Raw genomic sequence first — 17,945 nt, forward strand, 5'->3', positions numbered from 1 at the left:
TTAATGTAAATAGATTAAAGGAATTTTGCCAGTTAATTCCAGCTGATGTTAATACTTCATCTTGCTGATCAAGACTGTCATAGAAACCTTTTTTCATTTTCATTCAGTTTCCAAGAGATATGTAATAAATACAACCACTTAAGATCTAAAGAAAACTGCAAATCACTGAATTGCTCTGGAGTTCTTTGAACAAATGCAGAAGTATATGACAGTAACTACCAGACTAACATAGCTATTTAAATGAGAAAATATAAGAAAAGTAAACATTTATGGTGAAACTGTTCTATAACACCATTCAACAGAGAATAGAATTAAACAGTAACTTCAAATAATTTCATTTAGAAACAAAGTTTTAGCCCAAAAAGCCAACCGTATCCTGAGCTGGATCAAAAGGAGCATGACCAGCAGGTCAAAGGAGGTGATCCTGCCCCTCTACTCTGCTCTTGTGAGACCTCACCTGGAGTATTGTGTGCAGTTCTGGTGTCCTCAACATAAAAAGGACATGGAACTGTTGGAACAAGTCCAGAGGAGGACCACGAGGATGATCAGGGGACTGGAGCACCTCCCATATGAAGACAGGCTGAGGAAGTTGGGGCTGTTCAGCCTGCAGAAGAGAAGGCTGCATGGAGACCTCATAGCAGCCTTCCAGTATCTGAAGGGGGCCTACAGGGATGCTGGGGAGGGACTCTTCATTAGGGACTGTAGTGACAGGACAAGGGGTAATGGGTTAAAACTTAAACAGGGGAAGTTTAGATTGGATATAAGGAAGAAGTTCTTTCCTGTTAGGGTGGTGAGGCACTGGAATGGGTTGCCCGAGGAAGTTGTGAATGCTTCATGCCTGGTGGTGTTCAAGGCCAGGTTGGACAGAGCCTCGGGTGAGGTGGTTTGGTGTGAGGTGTCCCTGCCCATGGCAGGGGGGTTGGAACTAGATGATCTTAAGGTCCTTTCCAACCCTAACTATTCTATGATTCTATAAGTCTATAAAAAAGTTATTAAGAAGAACTACCCTCTATGAAACTGATTCCTTCAATATAACCTTAAAGAACAATCTCCTGGAAATAAAATGAGAATTCATTGCCACAGTGAATTTGACTTTCAAATCATTAAGTAATTTAGTACTCTCAGCAGCTAGCTGAAATAACCATCATTTTTATAAGCCACTGAACTTACTGAAACTCACTATTACCCTAGAACAAGAGCAATCATAAACACTGTGCAATAACTTGAAAGTTCTATATCGTGAACTCTGTTCGAAGTAGCAATATAAAAAATTTTGCAATATCTATGAACTGGCACATTATTGGAAGAGTTCCAGGCAGATCCCTCTAGGAAAACATTCTTTTTTCCATTTCTTCCCATCTATCTGCTACCAGACACAGGATTCAAAAGCTTAAGGAGTGAAAGCTTCACATTTCTTTTGTATAATGAAGTACAGAGATAAAACATTTATCAAGCACTACAATCGAAAGCAAGTCAGGAGGAGGAAGATCAGGTAATTTTGGTTAATCTTATCTGCTCAACTATGTCTTAGAAACATTATAAATATTAATATATATAAATATTAATGAATAATTGATACGAGACCCTCCTAGAAGAGATGTTAGTATTTCAGACTCTTTTCCCAGACTTGCCATCTACAGTCTTCATCATCAAAGACACTGGTGCAATTATCTCCTGTACAGTTCTTGAAAATCAAGCTTGTTTGCTTTTGGGAAGTGATACTGTGATAAGGAGTTTCCCTCTTTGCAGTTTTGCAAATGCACGTAAATTGAAACATGAGTTTATGAGTACTAGCATGGCAGTTTATATGTTTACTATGAATATTTCAAAGGTCTGGTAACATTCCTATTTGTCCAACTGAAAATGCACTAAGATGCTGCTGTATAATAATTGCTGTATAATAATGGTTCACTTTGAGTAATAAATCTACACTGACAGAGGAGTGTAGTGGTTTGGGCATTCCTTAATGCACACGTTTGGGAAGAAATGCCATATCTCAATAGAATACGTAACACTTGGGATGTTTGCAAATGAACATGAGTGGGTAATTTATACAACGAGAGAGACCAATCCATCACACAGTGAGCAAAAGCATATCTGAACTAAAAGGTTACAAAGACTCCGTCTTATATATATTCCATGATCTAGCGTGTGGGGTTCACAGGTCTTTCAACTGGTAGAATCATTAGCAACCATGAATGAAAGACCTGAAGAACTGCTGGGGGAAGAATGAAAGAAACCTGTGTCAAGTTACAAAAGACCACTGTACATTTCCAGAGTACATAAAATTATTTTCACAGCACCAACTCTCAAGGTGAATTATTACTCCATATTTTTGATGCTGAAGATCTCTCTTAAGATGTGATCCCATCGCTCTATGCCAGTTCCTTCTGCTGTTACACAGCCAGCATCCTTCTGGAATCTCCATGCAATCAGATGGGAGCCTCAATTAAAAAAGCTGGTTGTTTTTTATGAACTGTATGCCATTTCCCTGTTGTAGCTAATAATACAAGCCACAGAAGAGAGGACTCTGAAACAAATAAACTTACCATTTTAGGATTATCTTTAGCATCAGAAACAAAGCAAGGCAACTGTGCGCAAATATATGCCCACATATCTGCACCTATAGCTCCAACAATAAAAGTTCTGTTTTGCAAATTACAGCTTGTAGAACTAGATTATCTGAACAACCAACACCAAGCTGTGTGGTTCGGTTGATACCCTGGAGGGAAGGAATGCCATCCAGAGGGACCTTGACACACTTGTGAGGTGGGCTGATGCCAACCTCATGAAGTTTAACCATGCCAAGTGCAAGGTCCTACACCTGGGTCGGAGCAATCCCAGGCACAGCTACAGGTTGGGCAGAGAAGAGATTCAGAGCAGCCCTGCAGAGAAGGACTTGGGGGTGTTGGTTGATGAGAAAACGAACATGGGCAGGCAGTGTGCGCTTGCAGCCCAGAAAGCCAACTGTGTCCTGGGCTGCATCAAAAGGAGCGTGACCAGCAGGTCGAAGGAGGTGATCCTGCCCCTCTACTCTGCTCTTGTGAGACCTCACCTGGAGTACTGTGTGCAGTTCTGGTGTCCTCAACATACAAAGGACATGGAACTGTTGGAACAAGTCCAGAGAAGGGCCACAAGGATGATCAGGGGACAGGAGCACCTCCTGTATGAAGACAGGCTGAGGAAGTTGGGGCTGTTCAGCCTGCAGAAGAGAAGGCTGCGTGGAGACCTCATAGCAGCCTTCCAGTATCTGAAGGGGGCCTATAGGGATGCTGGAGAGAGTCTCTTCATTAGGGACTGTAGTGACAGGACAAGGGGTTACAGGTTCAAACTTAAACAGGGGAAGTTTAGATTGGATATAAGGAGGAAATTCTTTCCTGTTAGGGTGGTGAGGCACTGGAATAGGTTGCCCAGGGAGGCTGTGAATGCTCCATCCCTGGCAGTGTTCAAGACCAGGTTGGACGAGGCCTTGGGTGATATGATTTAGCATAAGGTGTCCCTGCCCACGGCAGGGGAGTTGGAACTAGATGATCTTAAGGTCCTTTCCAACCCTAACGATTCTATGATTCTATGATTCTGTGAACGTGTCCATGTAATCTACAGTAATTTAGTAGATAATAAGCTTTGTCTTTTCCAGGTAGCAATTGAAAGTTGTTTTGAATATCCACATTACTTATTCTGTGGGGCAAACACAACATTTAGGATGAGACTACACCAGCAATATATTACTAGAAAGTCTAATATTAACCTACTCAAATTAAATGTATGTCAGATAATTATCAAGCACTGTACCATATATAAGGTAAGAACAGCAAACAGAACAGAAAATGCTGTTGTGCCCGTATCTTGAATATTGTGCCATTCCCTACCTTAAAAAGGTACTGAATGGTTGGATATAGGGAACAGTTAAATACATTAAGTTTTTGCCGCTTGGAAAATGCATGACTGATGTAATGTGGAAGAGAAGCTAAAGTCAGGAATATAGAACAACTGGTCACTATTTCTTCTGATACTAGGCCTAGGTCGAACCAAGCTGAATTATTAGGCAACAGGTTTAAAAGAAACAAAATAATACCTTAACTCACTGTGACACTATGGCTTTGTATGTCGGAAACTCCCTTAGGCACATTCAGGGGGGACAGGTCCAACTAAGCCTATTAAGCACCAGGATGCAGCTACAACTTCCAGCAGAGAAGCCCCTGCATGTGAATTTGCAGGAACCTGGCTGCATACTTTGTATTTATCCTGGTTTTGCATGCTATCTTGAGGTGTTTGCTAATGACGTGATACTCAGCCCTGAAGTTTAATCTTGCACGGTGTCTGCTTTACCGCTACCCTGTGAGCAGAAGGGCCTCTCCACGGCCATAGTACCCCTGCTGACTGCAAACTCAAAACAAGCGCAGTATATGCCTCTTCTCTCCCAAATTCACCCAGTGAAGCTACAAACTCTTCCCGGCAATAGGGAAAACCTCTGTTTGCTGCTTGTTATTAGAAGCAGATGGGACAGATGCAGGTGGGAATGGGGCCTCATTTGGAAGGGAGGAACAGTGTGACAGAACTTTTGTAAAGCCTTTAAACAAGCACTATTCTGAAGAGTTATCACCAAATATATACAAGCTTATTCGTGATGAAACTTCTGTCAAGAAACATTTAAATTGTCTGATGATTAGCCAAACTGAATAATACACATGTAGGAACTGGGGAGTTCCAAAAGGAAGAGGAAAAGATGAAAAGCATGCAGCTGTTATTTTAAAGTGATTTTAAAACAGCACTAAGGCTTAAGCTATAAAAAGCAAGTATTTGCTAAATCCAGTTGGGAATACTGTTCTTTAGTAATGCAATTAGGGATGGCAAAGGAGCATGTCTCAGTTTCAGAAACCAACTTTCATTTTGATGTAAAAGAAAACTTAGGCTTTTAGAATTCTGAGAGGCACAAGCATGTGCACATGATGGAGGGAACAACGCTGCCAAGAGTGCAGAATATGTAATTATTACAGGTATCATCTGGGACATGGGAACATTTTAGCATTCTAAAACAGATACCATATTTCCACATCCCAGTGTAATGACTGATGTGCTAATACCTCCCTCTCTTTGTCCTAAAAAAACCACCCCAATGAAACTCAACAAAATCAGTCCACATATTCTTGTAAAACATCTCTGTTTGCAAGTGACATGACAGTAACTGATTAGCAACTGGCAATTAGAAATGTGGAACTATTATAGTTCAACTGAAGGAAAAGAAACAGTAAGTCATAAAAGGCAAATTATTTTCTGCCAGTTGTAGGAGTCTTTCATAATAAATCTAATAATAATGGGAAAACAATCTGTGCCTTTTACTGCAGTGTCTTCCCTGTCAAGGATCACTTAAAGAATTACAGAGTTTTAAAAATGGTGGGTTTTTTTTTTTTTTAAATGCCTCTGACAATGAAACCTAAGGAAAAAAAAAGGGGGGGAGAACATTTTCCTTCTGATAATTAAACAAGAGTCAAAATTAATCAAAAGATGACAGGAAAACCTAAACCTCTTTGACAAGTTAAAGTACACAGACGTAACTAGAAGCAAACCCAGAATACGGCAAACATCACCAAAGCAGCACTATTTCCTATTATTTTTCCTGAAGCTGTATTGATAACTCAAAGTTCTCTAAATCAAGAGTTAAACCATACAGAAGTGAGATAACTTAAATATCCAAATACCCCCAGCTTATTAATCGTACCTTAATTTGTGCAAAAGGTCTGTCAAAGTTTCCAACATAAAGAAGACCAACATTCTGCGTGAGTAGCCTAAAAAAATGAAAAAAATCTTTTAAGATATCATTTTATAACCATAAGTTTTTTCCAGTAGTGGTTACTGGATCCTAGCAAGGTAACAAGCCTCATTATCACAGCAAGAGCTACCTCTGCAAATCTGATTACAAGCTTCTATTTGAACTACTACAAAAAAGGGAAGATGCACATTAAAGATGGATTCACACCAGTAATTTGTGTTTATGGTGCAAGCAGCTCTTCAACAAAATTATTTCACAGCCTTCTGTGTGATGGATGTCACTCAGTAACACAGAAGAATGGCAGGTAATGTGCCTCTTCTATTTATTAGAGACCATTAGAGACAAAGGGACAGTAAGAGAAAAGACTAGGAAACATGCATTCACAGCGGCAGGCCTAAGAGTTAAAACAGATTAGGGCAAATAAAAGTACGCACAGTAACATAAAAAAGACATCATTACAAGTAGAGAAATAACAGAAAATCTCTGCAATAGTGTCTAATGGCTTCCTAAATGAAAAAGGCTCAGATGCAGTTTGTTCTTGCTGTTCTCTTCAACTGTTTATAAAGTCGTTGAGACACCACCAAAATCCAGAGGGACAGTGGGATAAATTGACCCAAAATGGCTGTTGGTACTTCTGGAAAAAAGTTAGTTTGAATTATGCACAGAAACTTTAAATCCCACAGGAACATTAGGGTGTTGCTGCTACCAACAGGCAGACAAGAACGCCATGGGACAGCAAAAAGGGTAGGAGAGTACAGTGCTGTTCACACTGGACATCAGGACATTCCTCATGCTAAGCAAAGGCACAGCAGTCATTCACTCCAGTTTAAGGGCTCCAAAAGCATTGTGCTGAAGGGCATCCCATAATGAGAACTTTCTCATGACAAAAACTTGAAAAAGCTTCTATTTTGATTAAAAGGGACATTCAAAACTGTCCTGGGTTCAGCAGTAGCAGTCATGTTTCTCCTTCGTGGTAGCTGGTGCAGTGCTGTGTTTTGACTTCCAGCCTGGGAACAGTGTTGGTGAAGTGGATGTTTTTGGTTGTTGCTAAGTGATGTTTACCCTGACCAAGGACTTTGTGAGGCTCATGCTCTGCCAGGGAGGAGGGGAAGCTGTGAGGAAGCAGAGATGGGGCGCCTGACCCAGGCTAGCCAGGGAGGTATTCCATACCACAGCACGTCATGCCCGGGGTGGGGGGTGACTGGGAGTTACCCGGAAGGACACGGGCATCCGGGTGGGACTCGTTTCTTGGCCGGTGGTATCGTATTCTCTTCCCTTGTTATTTTCCCTTATCATTGTTGTAGTTGATAGTAGCGGTGGTGATTTGTGTACATTGGCTGCTGGACTGTTCTTGTCTCAACCCATGGGAGTTGCACTCTTTCGATCCTCCTCCCCGTTCCTCCGGGAGCGGGGAAGCGGAGAGCCCCGGTGGGGGGGGGACACGGACCTCGATTGTTGTCAGCTCGGCACCACTCACTGGGAGTGAGTGAACAAGTTACCTGACTGGGTTTAAACCACGACAAAAACCCATCCTAATCTTCAGTAGTTCCAGATTTCCATTAAGTGCTTGCTATATTTTCCTTAAATTTTACATCCCATTCCCTTTCATAATAAGGCCTCACATATGAATTAAACAACCAGAAATAAGTAGAAATGTAAGCATCATTCTGCTTAAGTCTGACACTGAGGTGTGTCTTTCTTATGTTTTTAATCATATATACATATACACTTTTAATTCATACTGAGTTACACATTTTTTCTATATAGAAACCAGCTGTAATTTCCATCTCATTTCTCACCTCTTTTCATAAACAAAACAAAACAAAACAGAAACTTAGACGGCAGTAAATCATTCTGACCCCACACCAGGTACTCAGTACCATTTTGATTCTTCCCAGTTCTGACAACAATATGATGCATATGACCTTAAACTGATTCACCAACAGCGAGAATTAGTACAACTCAGCAAAATGACAAAGTTGAAACATTCACATATATAAAACAGTTACGTAAGAAGTAGTGTCCAGCTGTACAGTGTCTTCAAAAAATTCTTCAGTAATTAGATAGGGTTATACAAAAATTTCCTGGGCATTGAGAGAAGTACTCGAAGGAGAGACCAGTCAGATTCAGAGCAGGGCAGTCACAGTACAGACCAGCAAGTGCAGTGGACTCTTGTCAAGAAGACCTGTACTATTTCGTAATGGTTTGCAGTATACAAAAGTCAGGATAAGCGTATTAAACTTATTTTCAGTCACAATAAGTCAATTTTATTCAGAACTCAGGTGTCTGGAGTTGGAAAAATTGACCAAACCTTCTTCTAGGACTACAAAGCAAGCTTGCAAAATATTTAAGGTTTTCATTTTCTAAATGAAAAGAATCACATAGAAAGTCATTAGCAAAAACGGTTACAAGAGAGGATTTAGGGTATGTCTTCATGTTTCAGAGAGAGGCACCTTAAAGAAAAAAGTATTCTCTAAAAGCACTGCACATAATTTTTGTAAGGCAGAAGAAAAAAAGAATCCACTAGCCCTGTTTCTAGTAAGAGAGGTAAAAAAAAAAGCCATACAGTGTGATTATTCCCAAATGGTTACTCTTCACCAAACAGAAATGTAGAGCCACCAAAATTTGAGCCTTTAGGATGGCTTTAGTTAGAAGTAATGAACATCTAGGGAACCTTAGGACTGGATGTTCCTTAAGACCACACAGCTGTCTTGCACAGTTTAACCTGCTACCACTGATGTACACCCAAAACCTGCAAAAGGACTGCAGTAACTGCTTTCCTTAACAAGACTACTATTGACACAGCACAAGCCTATTACTATTTATTCACCTTTCACTGCCTCGGCTGAAAAAGTATTTTACTTATAATTTTTTATTTGTATTCTCCTGGCACTTCAAAAAGACAACATTAATTCAGTACAACGTTAGTGAAATTTTATGGGAATAGAAAGTTATTTGTAACTCTCTGTTGCTTAAATAAAAGGTTGCAGTATTTGTTTCTCTCGTTTTCACATTCCTCATGAGTTCTAAAGTTCAAAATTATATCAGCAACATGCAAAACTAGTCAGTTTTCCATTTAAGCACTCAATGAGGTTTAAAAAAGCATCCCAGTCGGATAATGTCCCAAAATACTCTGTTTTTTCACCTTAAGTGGCATGAGCCATTATGAATGTCATGACTGGTGTAAACTCTTTTACTTCAGGGTCTTTCATATCACCATAATCTCTGTATTTCAGAGGCTGAGATCACACTGAAGACTCTGAAGAGATGAGCAGACTCTGGCAAGAATCATTCCTGAGGCTCTGGATAGGCCAAGCTATTGCAGTAGCGTTACTGCCCTCCCTGGCAGCCACCAGTGGCTGTACCAAAAAAACCATGTGCTAATCAAGGTGAGGGGCAAGAGGAGCATGTGCCAATCTCCATCTCACCCATAGGAATGCATCATGATAATCTCTAACTACCATTAAGATGTACTCTTCACCAGTTGTTCTTGTAGTTCTTCTTTATCACAACAGAAAGCTGCATTTTTAACTTCATAACATGAACTTCACCACGTCTAAATTGATAAAAATATTCTCTCCTAATGTTCTCAACTAATTACCCTTTGCCTTTGAAGACCTGGTAGGCAGCTTTGGTTATAAGCACTTCTATGTTTCCTTATGCCAGTGTTGTCTTTTAAAATGTCATTCTTCTCTTTCTTACCTAATTTCACATTTATACGGTTCTATTCTCAAAACACCATCAGTGGCACTCAACACCTAAGAACTGGATACCATCTGTAACTGGCCAAAATCAATACCAGCCTATGAAACAGTGGTGACACTTTCATAGTGCAATTATCATCTCTGAATTTCACATTTAAATAATTACCTTAAAATTATAAGAAGCTATCATCAAAGATGCAAATGCCTACTGTCACTTCAATACATATCTTTACTATTGCCTGAATATATGTAGCAATATACAGAGTTGACTCAACTAATATTAGTTTATGGATAGTAACTGTTTAGTCTATCTGTAGTCTCTTCTATGGAATATATTATGAACACAATTTCCATTTTTTTTCTGTAAGTAGAAGAAACATCACCCCAAGAAGCAGTGGCTCTTTAGAATATGCTGTCTACACATAACATTACACTCCTTGCACTCCTGTCCTACACACCCAAGCGAGCACACTTTTAGCCCAATGTGCCTATTAGGGCTGTATCCTTACGTTCCATACAAAGAGCATAAAAAAAAAAACCAAAGTGTCAGGACAAACCATTTCTGACTTTTGCCAATATAATGTCAAGGTCTTAAAGGCCTTTCCAGAACCAAGAAAGTGCTCCCATACAGTTACCACTAAATTCCCTTTTTTCTGCCTTCAGAATCCTAGATTTAGCCTTTTCTGGGATGTAAAACATACCTAGTGTTTTCAAAATCCAAGCTGCAGGAGCTAGGCACTGACAGAAGCATTGTCCTGGTTTCAGCTGGGAAAGAGTTTTTTGCTCAGGCACAGCGATCTAAAACAATGTGGTGGCAAAGGGATGTGAGGGGGGTAAATGGAAATAAATACAGGACAGGGTTAAGGGCTTGGGTGAAAGGAAACTTGGAGCAAGTGCCAATGTCAGACAGCAGGGAATGTGGAACACAGGAGGGATGACAGAGCTATAAAGGAGTGACAAAGCAGCCTTCCAGGTTGGAAAGCATTGGGGCAGAGCCCTGGGCTGGAGAAGATCAATGGATTAGGGCTATGGGAGCAGTGATTTACCACAGAGCTCACCTTCCCTGAGCACAGCTGACCTTGCCTGGGGGTTGGGACATTCCCAGTACCATCACCCCCTTCCTACAGCCTTCGGCCATGGAATGGGAAGTAGAGCAACTGTTGGCTATGAACTTTATGTGGGCAACACATTTTGGAGAAGCTTTATCACCTCTTCTTCACGCTGTTCTTGGTTATTCACTGAGAGCTGCCTGTGCAGATGTTAAGAAGGTATTTCAAGATATTCTCAACCAAAATTCAGGCACAGCTCAGTGTGTCTGAAGGCAGAAAGTAGGGGTCAAATAGTTCCTCTGTATCTTGTTGGGAGGTATACTATGAGGATACCACTTCAGCTTGATCTGAACTCCAAACCCCAACGTCTTCAGACTCCAAGGGCTGCCCTGAAAGTCTGCTCAGGCTATCAAACAGGTCCATGTAAACTGTGGACCTGCAAAATGTGACTTTTGACCCGTTCATACACAAAACAGTTGAGAGTTGCCCTCTAGACTACCAGGATCCTTGTGCTGCTGTGCAGACTACGGAAGGAAGTTTCCAGAAAGAAGCACGCAGAGAAATAAAGAAGCAGGTTGGAGCCAGGAGCCGCCACCTCTCACAGGAGCAAGTTACTGCAGATTAGCTGAACGCAGTAACATGCTCCTGTGCGAGGCAGCAGCTCCTGTGCTTGCTCTGTTGCAAGACTGGTGGCTTATCGTGCAGGAACACAGACTGAGCCTTGCAGCTATAGCCAACAGCACAGAGGTCAGGCAGGACTGGAAAGCAGGGAGTACAGAGTGAAAAATGCAATATGTGCAGTAGAATTGCTGAAAAGAGGTCAGGTAATTGGCATTGGAAAGGTGGAATGCACCAAAGGAAACGATGACCAATGAATAGGCATATTGGCTGGAGTTGTCTGCTTTTTTCAGGATGAAAGCTGCCATGGAACAGGCAGTGGTAGCCATGCAGAGCTGCCTATAGCAACGCTTCTGTTATTCACTACCCCTATGAAACAGGACGTGTAACCTCTCCCTTAAATTTCCACACAAAAAAAAAAACAACAACCCAGCACTGATGACAATTTATCAAACAGAATCTTGCAGTATTTGTACTAGGCAACCCTAAAATTTAACTTGAAATTCACTGTGGTTGAATAATAGTTCATCACTCCACATAAATCAAGGCACTAGATTCTTTATTGCTGATTTTATTCTTGACTGCTGCTTGTTTCTTTCATTCCCGCTCATGCAACCATCAAAAAGCCTGACTCTAGATAGCACTGTGTGTGTTCTTAGGAGCTTGGTAAGTGTTACAGCCCGCCACCAAAACTTTGTTGAATGTAATAAAACAACACTGTCATACTGCATTACCAGAGAAGTATTTGGGTGCAGAAACTTCCAAAACTCAGCTTGGCAGCCATGACTATCTGTCTCTACTTCCACTGACAAGACTACAGGATTAAGATGCATAAACTATTTCACAGTCAGATGCAGCAGCAAGTAACTATAAAGGGGCTGGTATCCGACTTAACAACTTCTTCCTTCATATGCTGCAGCAGATACTTGCAGTCTTTACAGGGGTTGCTCTTGCAAAGATTTCAATCCTGGGAAGACTTTTATGAAGGCTGGAATAGATGTGAAGCAAAATGGAAAAGAAAAAACAATCCTGACACTCAGTGGGACTACTGACCCTTCTGCACATCTCTGTCTTTATTGCTAAGAACATCTCAGCATATCCATTTTTGGCTGATTAAGGCAAAAAGGGAATACAACCTGATTAAGGTATAAATTGGACACTGATAAAATTTTAGGAGGATCCCTGTGACCACACTCACATTTTGAACTCCCATATTTAAAATAACTATACAATAGGGATTAATTTTAGTTATGGTCTGAATGCTTTTACATTTCATTTAGAAATATACCCTATGGGTGACTGGCATATACAAAGCATTCCACTGTTATGCTCTATATGTACTTTTAACTGTCTCTAAAAATTGCTCCAGATGCATTTGCACATTTTAGGCAGAAATTACTATTTTAAGTTACAAACACAGATGAGCAACAGCGCTAAGAAAAGCAGCAACACCTTTGAAAGTTCAATAACTGTATTTTCAAACACTATTTGAATGGTTTTCACATATAACTTTGAAGATAAAGGTAACTTTAAGACATCAATTTTAAAATTTTGTATTCCATTATGTAAAGAAATAATCCCAGTATGTCATTACTCACATGATGACATAAGCACAACTAAAGCACCATGACAGCAGAAAGGACACCATATTTACATGATGCAGCTTACTTGCTCTTAAGAATACAATAAATATTCTGTATTTATCCTATGTTCACTTAAACTGTGAGGGAAAACTGTGCACTGTGCTGCAATATCTTAATCATGGAAAGAGAAGCAGTTTCTTAAGTAATCTCTTGAACCATAACTTGGATTCTACTACAGTGACATTACAATTGTATTCTGCTTCCTGCTTATGATAATCATTCCCTATTGCTTTTCAACTGTAATTATGCATTTTCTAGGAAAATGAAACTAAAAAATAAAAAGCAAGAAGAAAGCCAGAAAATCATGAATAATTACAAAAATTGGCATTAGGGCCAAAAGAACAGACTTCCTACATTCTTTTTTTTTTTGAAGATCATTAATTGTTTCATAATTTATTTCACAGAACAATGTAAGAGTAACAGTAAAATTATTATAGTTGGTATTAAGAAATACCAAAATATATAAAAGGATTCAGTGAAATTCTGGAAAACACTAATACCAGTGCACAGACAAGCTCGTGAATTTAAACTGACAACAAAAGACACAGAAATATAGATTTCATTTTGTTCTTAAAAATAAAGAGCCAACGAACTTGACAGTTCACAGAAGCAGTAGTGAACCTTGCATGCAAAATACTGCCGACAGGAAAGCAGGGGCTTCTCAGGCAAGACAGAAGGCTTCTCCTTTCGGCAGTGCATTTATCAAACCACTTTTTCAGGCTATGATAAAATTCTAACAAAATTTTTTACTCATCAGTCATGCAAGAAAACTTTTTTCATGGACAAATATAAGCAATTCTAATATAATTATCATGGTAAAGAGTAGGCAAATAGACTCTGTATCTGATTTAGGACATTCTTCCTCGAATTATTGCGCTAAATGACGAAAGCTATGAAAGAACTGGAAGAGATACTATGTACAGCTGGTTACACAGTGAAGATGCAAAAAAAAAAAATCCAGACTGGAACTCAAGAGGGGAAGAAGGCTGGGAAGGGATACAATCAAGTGTTACAAAAGAGACTGTAAACAATTTTACAATGCTAAATTTGTCTCTGTAGTAAACAACCCCACAGAAACATAAAGCAAAACCTTTTCATTCATTTAATTCTGCATTTGGAGAATATCTCAAGCCAGGTTAATGGTGGTGGCAATTAACAGAAAATGGTATTCTAAGTAATAGTCATGGGGAAAAAAATGCAGTGGACAGCACAAACTACGGACTTGAATTTAACACCCTCAAGCCTTCCCCCTACAGTACTCCAACAGTGTGTATTATTAATCATATTAATAAGCATGATGCTTTCTGAAACACATGCAACTCAAGCAAAAATATCAATGCTGTGTATTAATTGCCCTTCAGAGGAAAAGCTCCTATGCATAATACTTGAAAGGCTTCACGGAACTACCTCACTCCCATTGGTAAATCACTGTCTGTCACTGAGTATTGATAGCGGCAATCTAGGAAGTAACTGATCCCTGAAAGACGTACTTTCACTGAATAACGTCACCACTGTTACATACCAAACCCCCAAAATTACATTTAGAGAACTCAAAACTGCAAAATGAAGTTCCAACGTAAGTGAGGTAATGGTCTCTAAGCGGATGTAGATCATGGCCAAAGAGAACAAACAGACCAATATCTGGGTTTACTTTGAGTTAGGAGGGTTTAATTTCCATTATTTTTGAACAACTTTTGGCTGTTGTGGGTTTTTTGGGGGGAGGTTGGGGTGGATGGTGTTTCTAAATGAACGTTTTCCTAGAGGCAGGGAGATTTTTCAAGAAACATTCTTGCACTTTATAAATAAAATCCTGACATCAGACGTTTGCAAAAGCACTTCCTTTTGTTTGCTGTGTTTATGTCTAGCACTAATAATATTTTAATGTTTGTCCGCGTTCTGCCTTACAGGCAAATCACATAAAGAAGCATTCTGACTACATTTACATATAACTTATCCACAAAAAGTAGAAAAGAAAAGTAAGGAGAAACAAAAAGCAACCATTAAATAATCATGCCAATTCCACCACCAACGGAATATTATTCCCTGTAGTGTAATGAGCAATTTGGCCAGGCTGGCCATAAATTATCTGAAAAATGAGGCTGTTTGCTTATTCCCTTGGGAGATTATTATGCAGTCTGAGAGATTCCAATATTAGAAACTATTTCTGATAGTAAATGTCATTTTTTCTGAGTATCACCTCTCTCCTCTCACTGAAATAAAGGATGGGAGTTAGGAACTACTCCCAATTTGCTGCAAGACCTGCCTGACAGAGGCTGTGCTGCAGCTCTGACCAGATTTATTCACTTATCACAAAGCAAGAGGACTCACGCAGCCCTGCAGAGGACTCACTGGAACACTGTAAATCCATGTTCTACTCTAGGGCCCCATAGGGCCCGTTCACCTTTTAAAATGTAAGAGAGACCACAATACTAGCACATGCAATATCCAGAATTTTAAATGAAGAACTGACACCACAATACAAAGCTTTATATCAGGAGACTTCAATAAAATGTCTAATTATAGATATTTTAAAGTCAAAACAAGGACATTTTAAGTGTCTCTGGAGCTACTCCAGAAAACCAGATTTCTAACAGCAAATAAGATATATAAAAAATAAAAGAGATGAGCAAAAAGAAAAAAAAGGTTGGGTTTATCTAACTACAAAACTAGTAAAATTCACTTGATCATGTGGAAATACAAGAGGCAACTAAGGGAGACAGGGACACTGCTGAGAAGCTGGTGGATTTATTTGAACCCACTGAAAAACTAAAGGTACCTATTCAGGAATGCTGCCTTTTTTTTGTTGGTTGGTTGGTTGTTTTTTTAGTTACTAAAATGAAATTCCTGCAGAAATAGAGGTACTGAAAATGATGCTCTAGGGATATATTCATAATAAGGCGAAATAAATCACCAAACCCTGATGCAGTATAGCCAGGATTTCTGACGTTTCCTAATATAGAGGGCCTGAACTGCTATTAAGAAAACCTCATGTCAATCTTCAACATCCAGATAAGGTAATTTCTGCAAACTTCTTGGAGTCCTACCCTTCAGCATAGCAGTTCTCAGCATGCCTACCTTGAGCATGCACGGCAGTGCTACTTAGGAGGCTGCACATCCCCTGCATTCACACTGTGGCTGCATCTGCCTCTCTTTTGATCATTTTAATGGAAGAGTGCTTAAAAAGTTGTGGGGGACAGGAGAGGCACCACGCTGACATAATCGAGTCAGGCTGCCAAAAGGCTTGTGTTACATCTTCACAGTCATTCATTTTTTAAAAAATAAAACTAGGCAATAAGCACTTTTATATTGAAGAGGCTACTTACTGTTATGGATCAAACCCTGATTAAGAGACTGGACAAGCAGGATAAATGGTCAGTTTTCCTCTTGGCAAAGGCCAAGTGACTATTCAATTTATGTAACAGACTTTAATATATTTATTAGTAAACTGAAAAAGTCATGTACAGAGAAAGTCTGCTGATGAAGCAAGTTACCAAGCACAGGCTGGCAACTTCAGCTAGATTAAAAAGTTCATCACTTTGAAAGGAAGCTGATGGCGTATTTAGAATCCTTCATAGAACCTCAGCATTACTTTACTCTGCAGTGAAAGATATGGGCTTTCTGATGTAAAAATTAGGGAAAGGTACCTATGCCATTTAACTAGGGAATGTATCATAATGTGGATGAACCTGGCAACTAGCACGTTGTTATCTTCTAACATTTAAAGGCTTGACTTCGAAGCTCACTGAACTTTCTTTTCATGTGAGGTTTTGTTGTTTGTCCTTGGCTTCTTTAAAAAACAACATCAAAACAAACAAAAAATGCCAACCGAATAAGCAAAAAACCAACCCACCAACCCAACAACAAATAATCCAAATAAACTTCTGTCCTGCACAACTATTCTAAATCATCAGAGCAGAGTTGGAAATTGAAATATTCACCAATTTTAGCGCAGGTTGTTGCTGCTGAAAAGCCACGACAAAGATCTGGCAGGAAATGGGGTGGTCTCATCTGGCTATAATCTCCCCCAGTCTGCCCTTCATTTGTCAGCACAGATGCTCCAACAGTTTTCTGGCTTTCCTGCATGCCGCACCAGTGGTGGCAAGACCTCATGGCAGTCCCAGACTTTGGCAGCTTAGGTTTCCAAGTAAAAGAAAACAGGCTACTCTGCAGTCTAGCTAAATATAGAGAGAATTCCTCTGCAATATGGAAAAGGCGCTTCTGGATCCCATGGAGGTGACTCTGCCGTATATCAAATACCTGATGAATTATGGATGCAAAAGCCTGTCAAAGAAAATATTGTAAACCCCTCTGAAGCACAGCATAAGGTATCCCAAGTACATCAGCTGGTACCAGTATCCTTCTGACAATGCAAGGCAAACCAAAGATTGATCAGGTGATCTGTATTTCATTTCTCTTAACAAAAGAGCACGGAGTGACTGAATTACACTGATTGAGGGAGAATTCAAATGTGATACATCCTCACAAAACACCTAATTAGACTGGAGCTCATTGATTCCGCCCTGGTGTGCAAGAGAAACAAGGACTGAACATGCAGGTGCATAATAAAAATATCTAGAAGACTAACAATTTACCTTTAAAATAAACCACTAAAGAGTATAAAATTCACTTGTCTACATGGATCAGAGATATAATCAAAATGAAAAATACCACCTTCTTGTTAAAGATCCTTCATGTGAAGGCACCATGAAAGAGTACCCTTAAGCCACATGCACATTCACTGCCAGAGTGATTTCTTTACCTTCCTGTTTCCCCACAATTTAATGATTTATTCAAAACAAATACTTTATTAATTAATTATGCACAACCAAAGAAATGAATTAGTTTACAAACCATTTAGGTATGGGTCCATGGGGGACTGTGCAGATCACAATCCCAAAGTGAAGCCCGTAACAAACAACAAATTGTCTGGAATTGGGAGTGATAGGCACCCAGCTGCCATCTAGCCAGACACAAGTGCCACCAACAGAATGCATGAACACTCATCTGCGTTTGGGTGGTAGGAACAAACCTACCACCCAAAATAAGGTAGGAAGACTGTCAGAGGCTTCATGAACTCTACTGAATGCTTCACTCTTTATTTCTGAAACCTGCACATATGGTGCAAGATTTAGCTCCTCTGTTCATTATAAAATTGAGTCCT

General features: G+C 39.7%; 1 protein-coding gene across 4 annotated transcripts in view; it reads right to left on the reverse strand.

Moving 5' to 3' along the window:
• The window catches only part of RNGTT (RNA guanylyltransferase and 5'-phosphatase), a 184,795-nt gene that overhangs the window by 27,835 nt on the left and 139,015 nt on the right, over window positions 1-17,945 (reverse strand). For 2 of the 4 annotated variants that reach the window (XM_062608379.1, XM_062608376.1), the window contains one exon: window positions 5,720-5,786. The exons of the other annotated variants lie outside the window; for them this stretch is intronic. In XM_062608379.1, the coding sequence (XP_062464363.1) occupies window positions 5,720-5,786 (67 nt within the window). The remainder of the gene's footprint in view (window positions 1-5,719; window positions 5,787-17,945) is intronic. 4 annotated transcript variants of the gene reach the window in all.

The sequence above is a fragment of the Pezoporus occidentalis genome, unplaced genomic scaffold, assembly GCF_034315485.1.
Source record: "Pezoporus occidentalis ecotype Australia unplaced genomic scaffold, CSIRO_AGI_Poc_V1 ctg13, whole genome shotgun sequence".
NCBI classification, from domain to species: domain Eukaryota; kingdom Metazoa; phylum Chordata; class Aves; order Psittaciformes; family Psittacidae; genus Pezoporus; species Pezoporus occidentalis.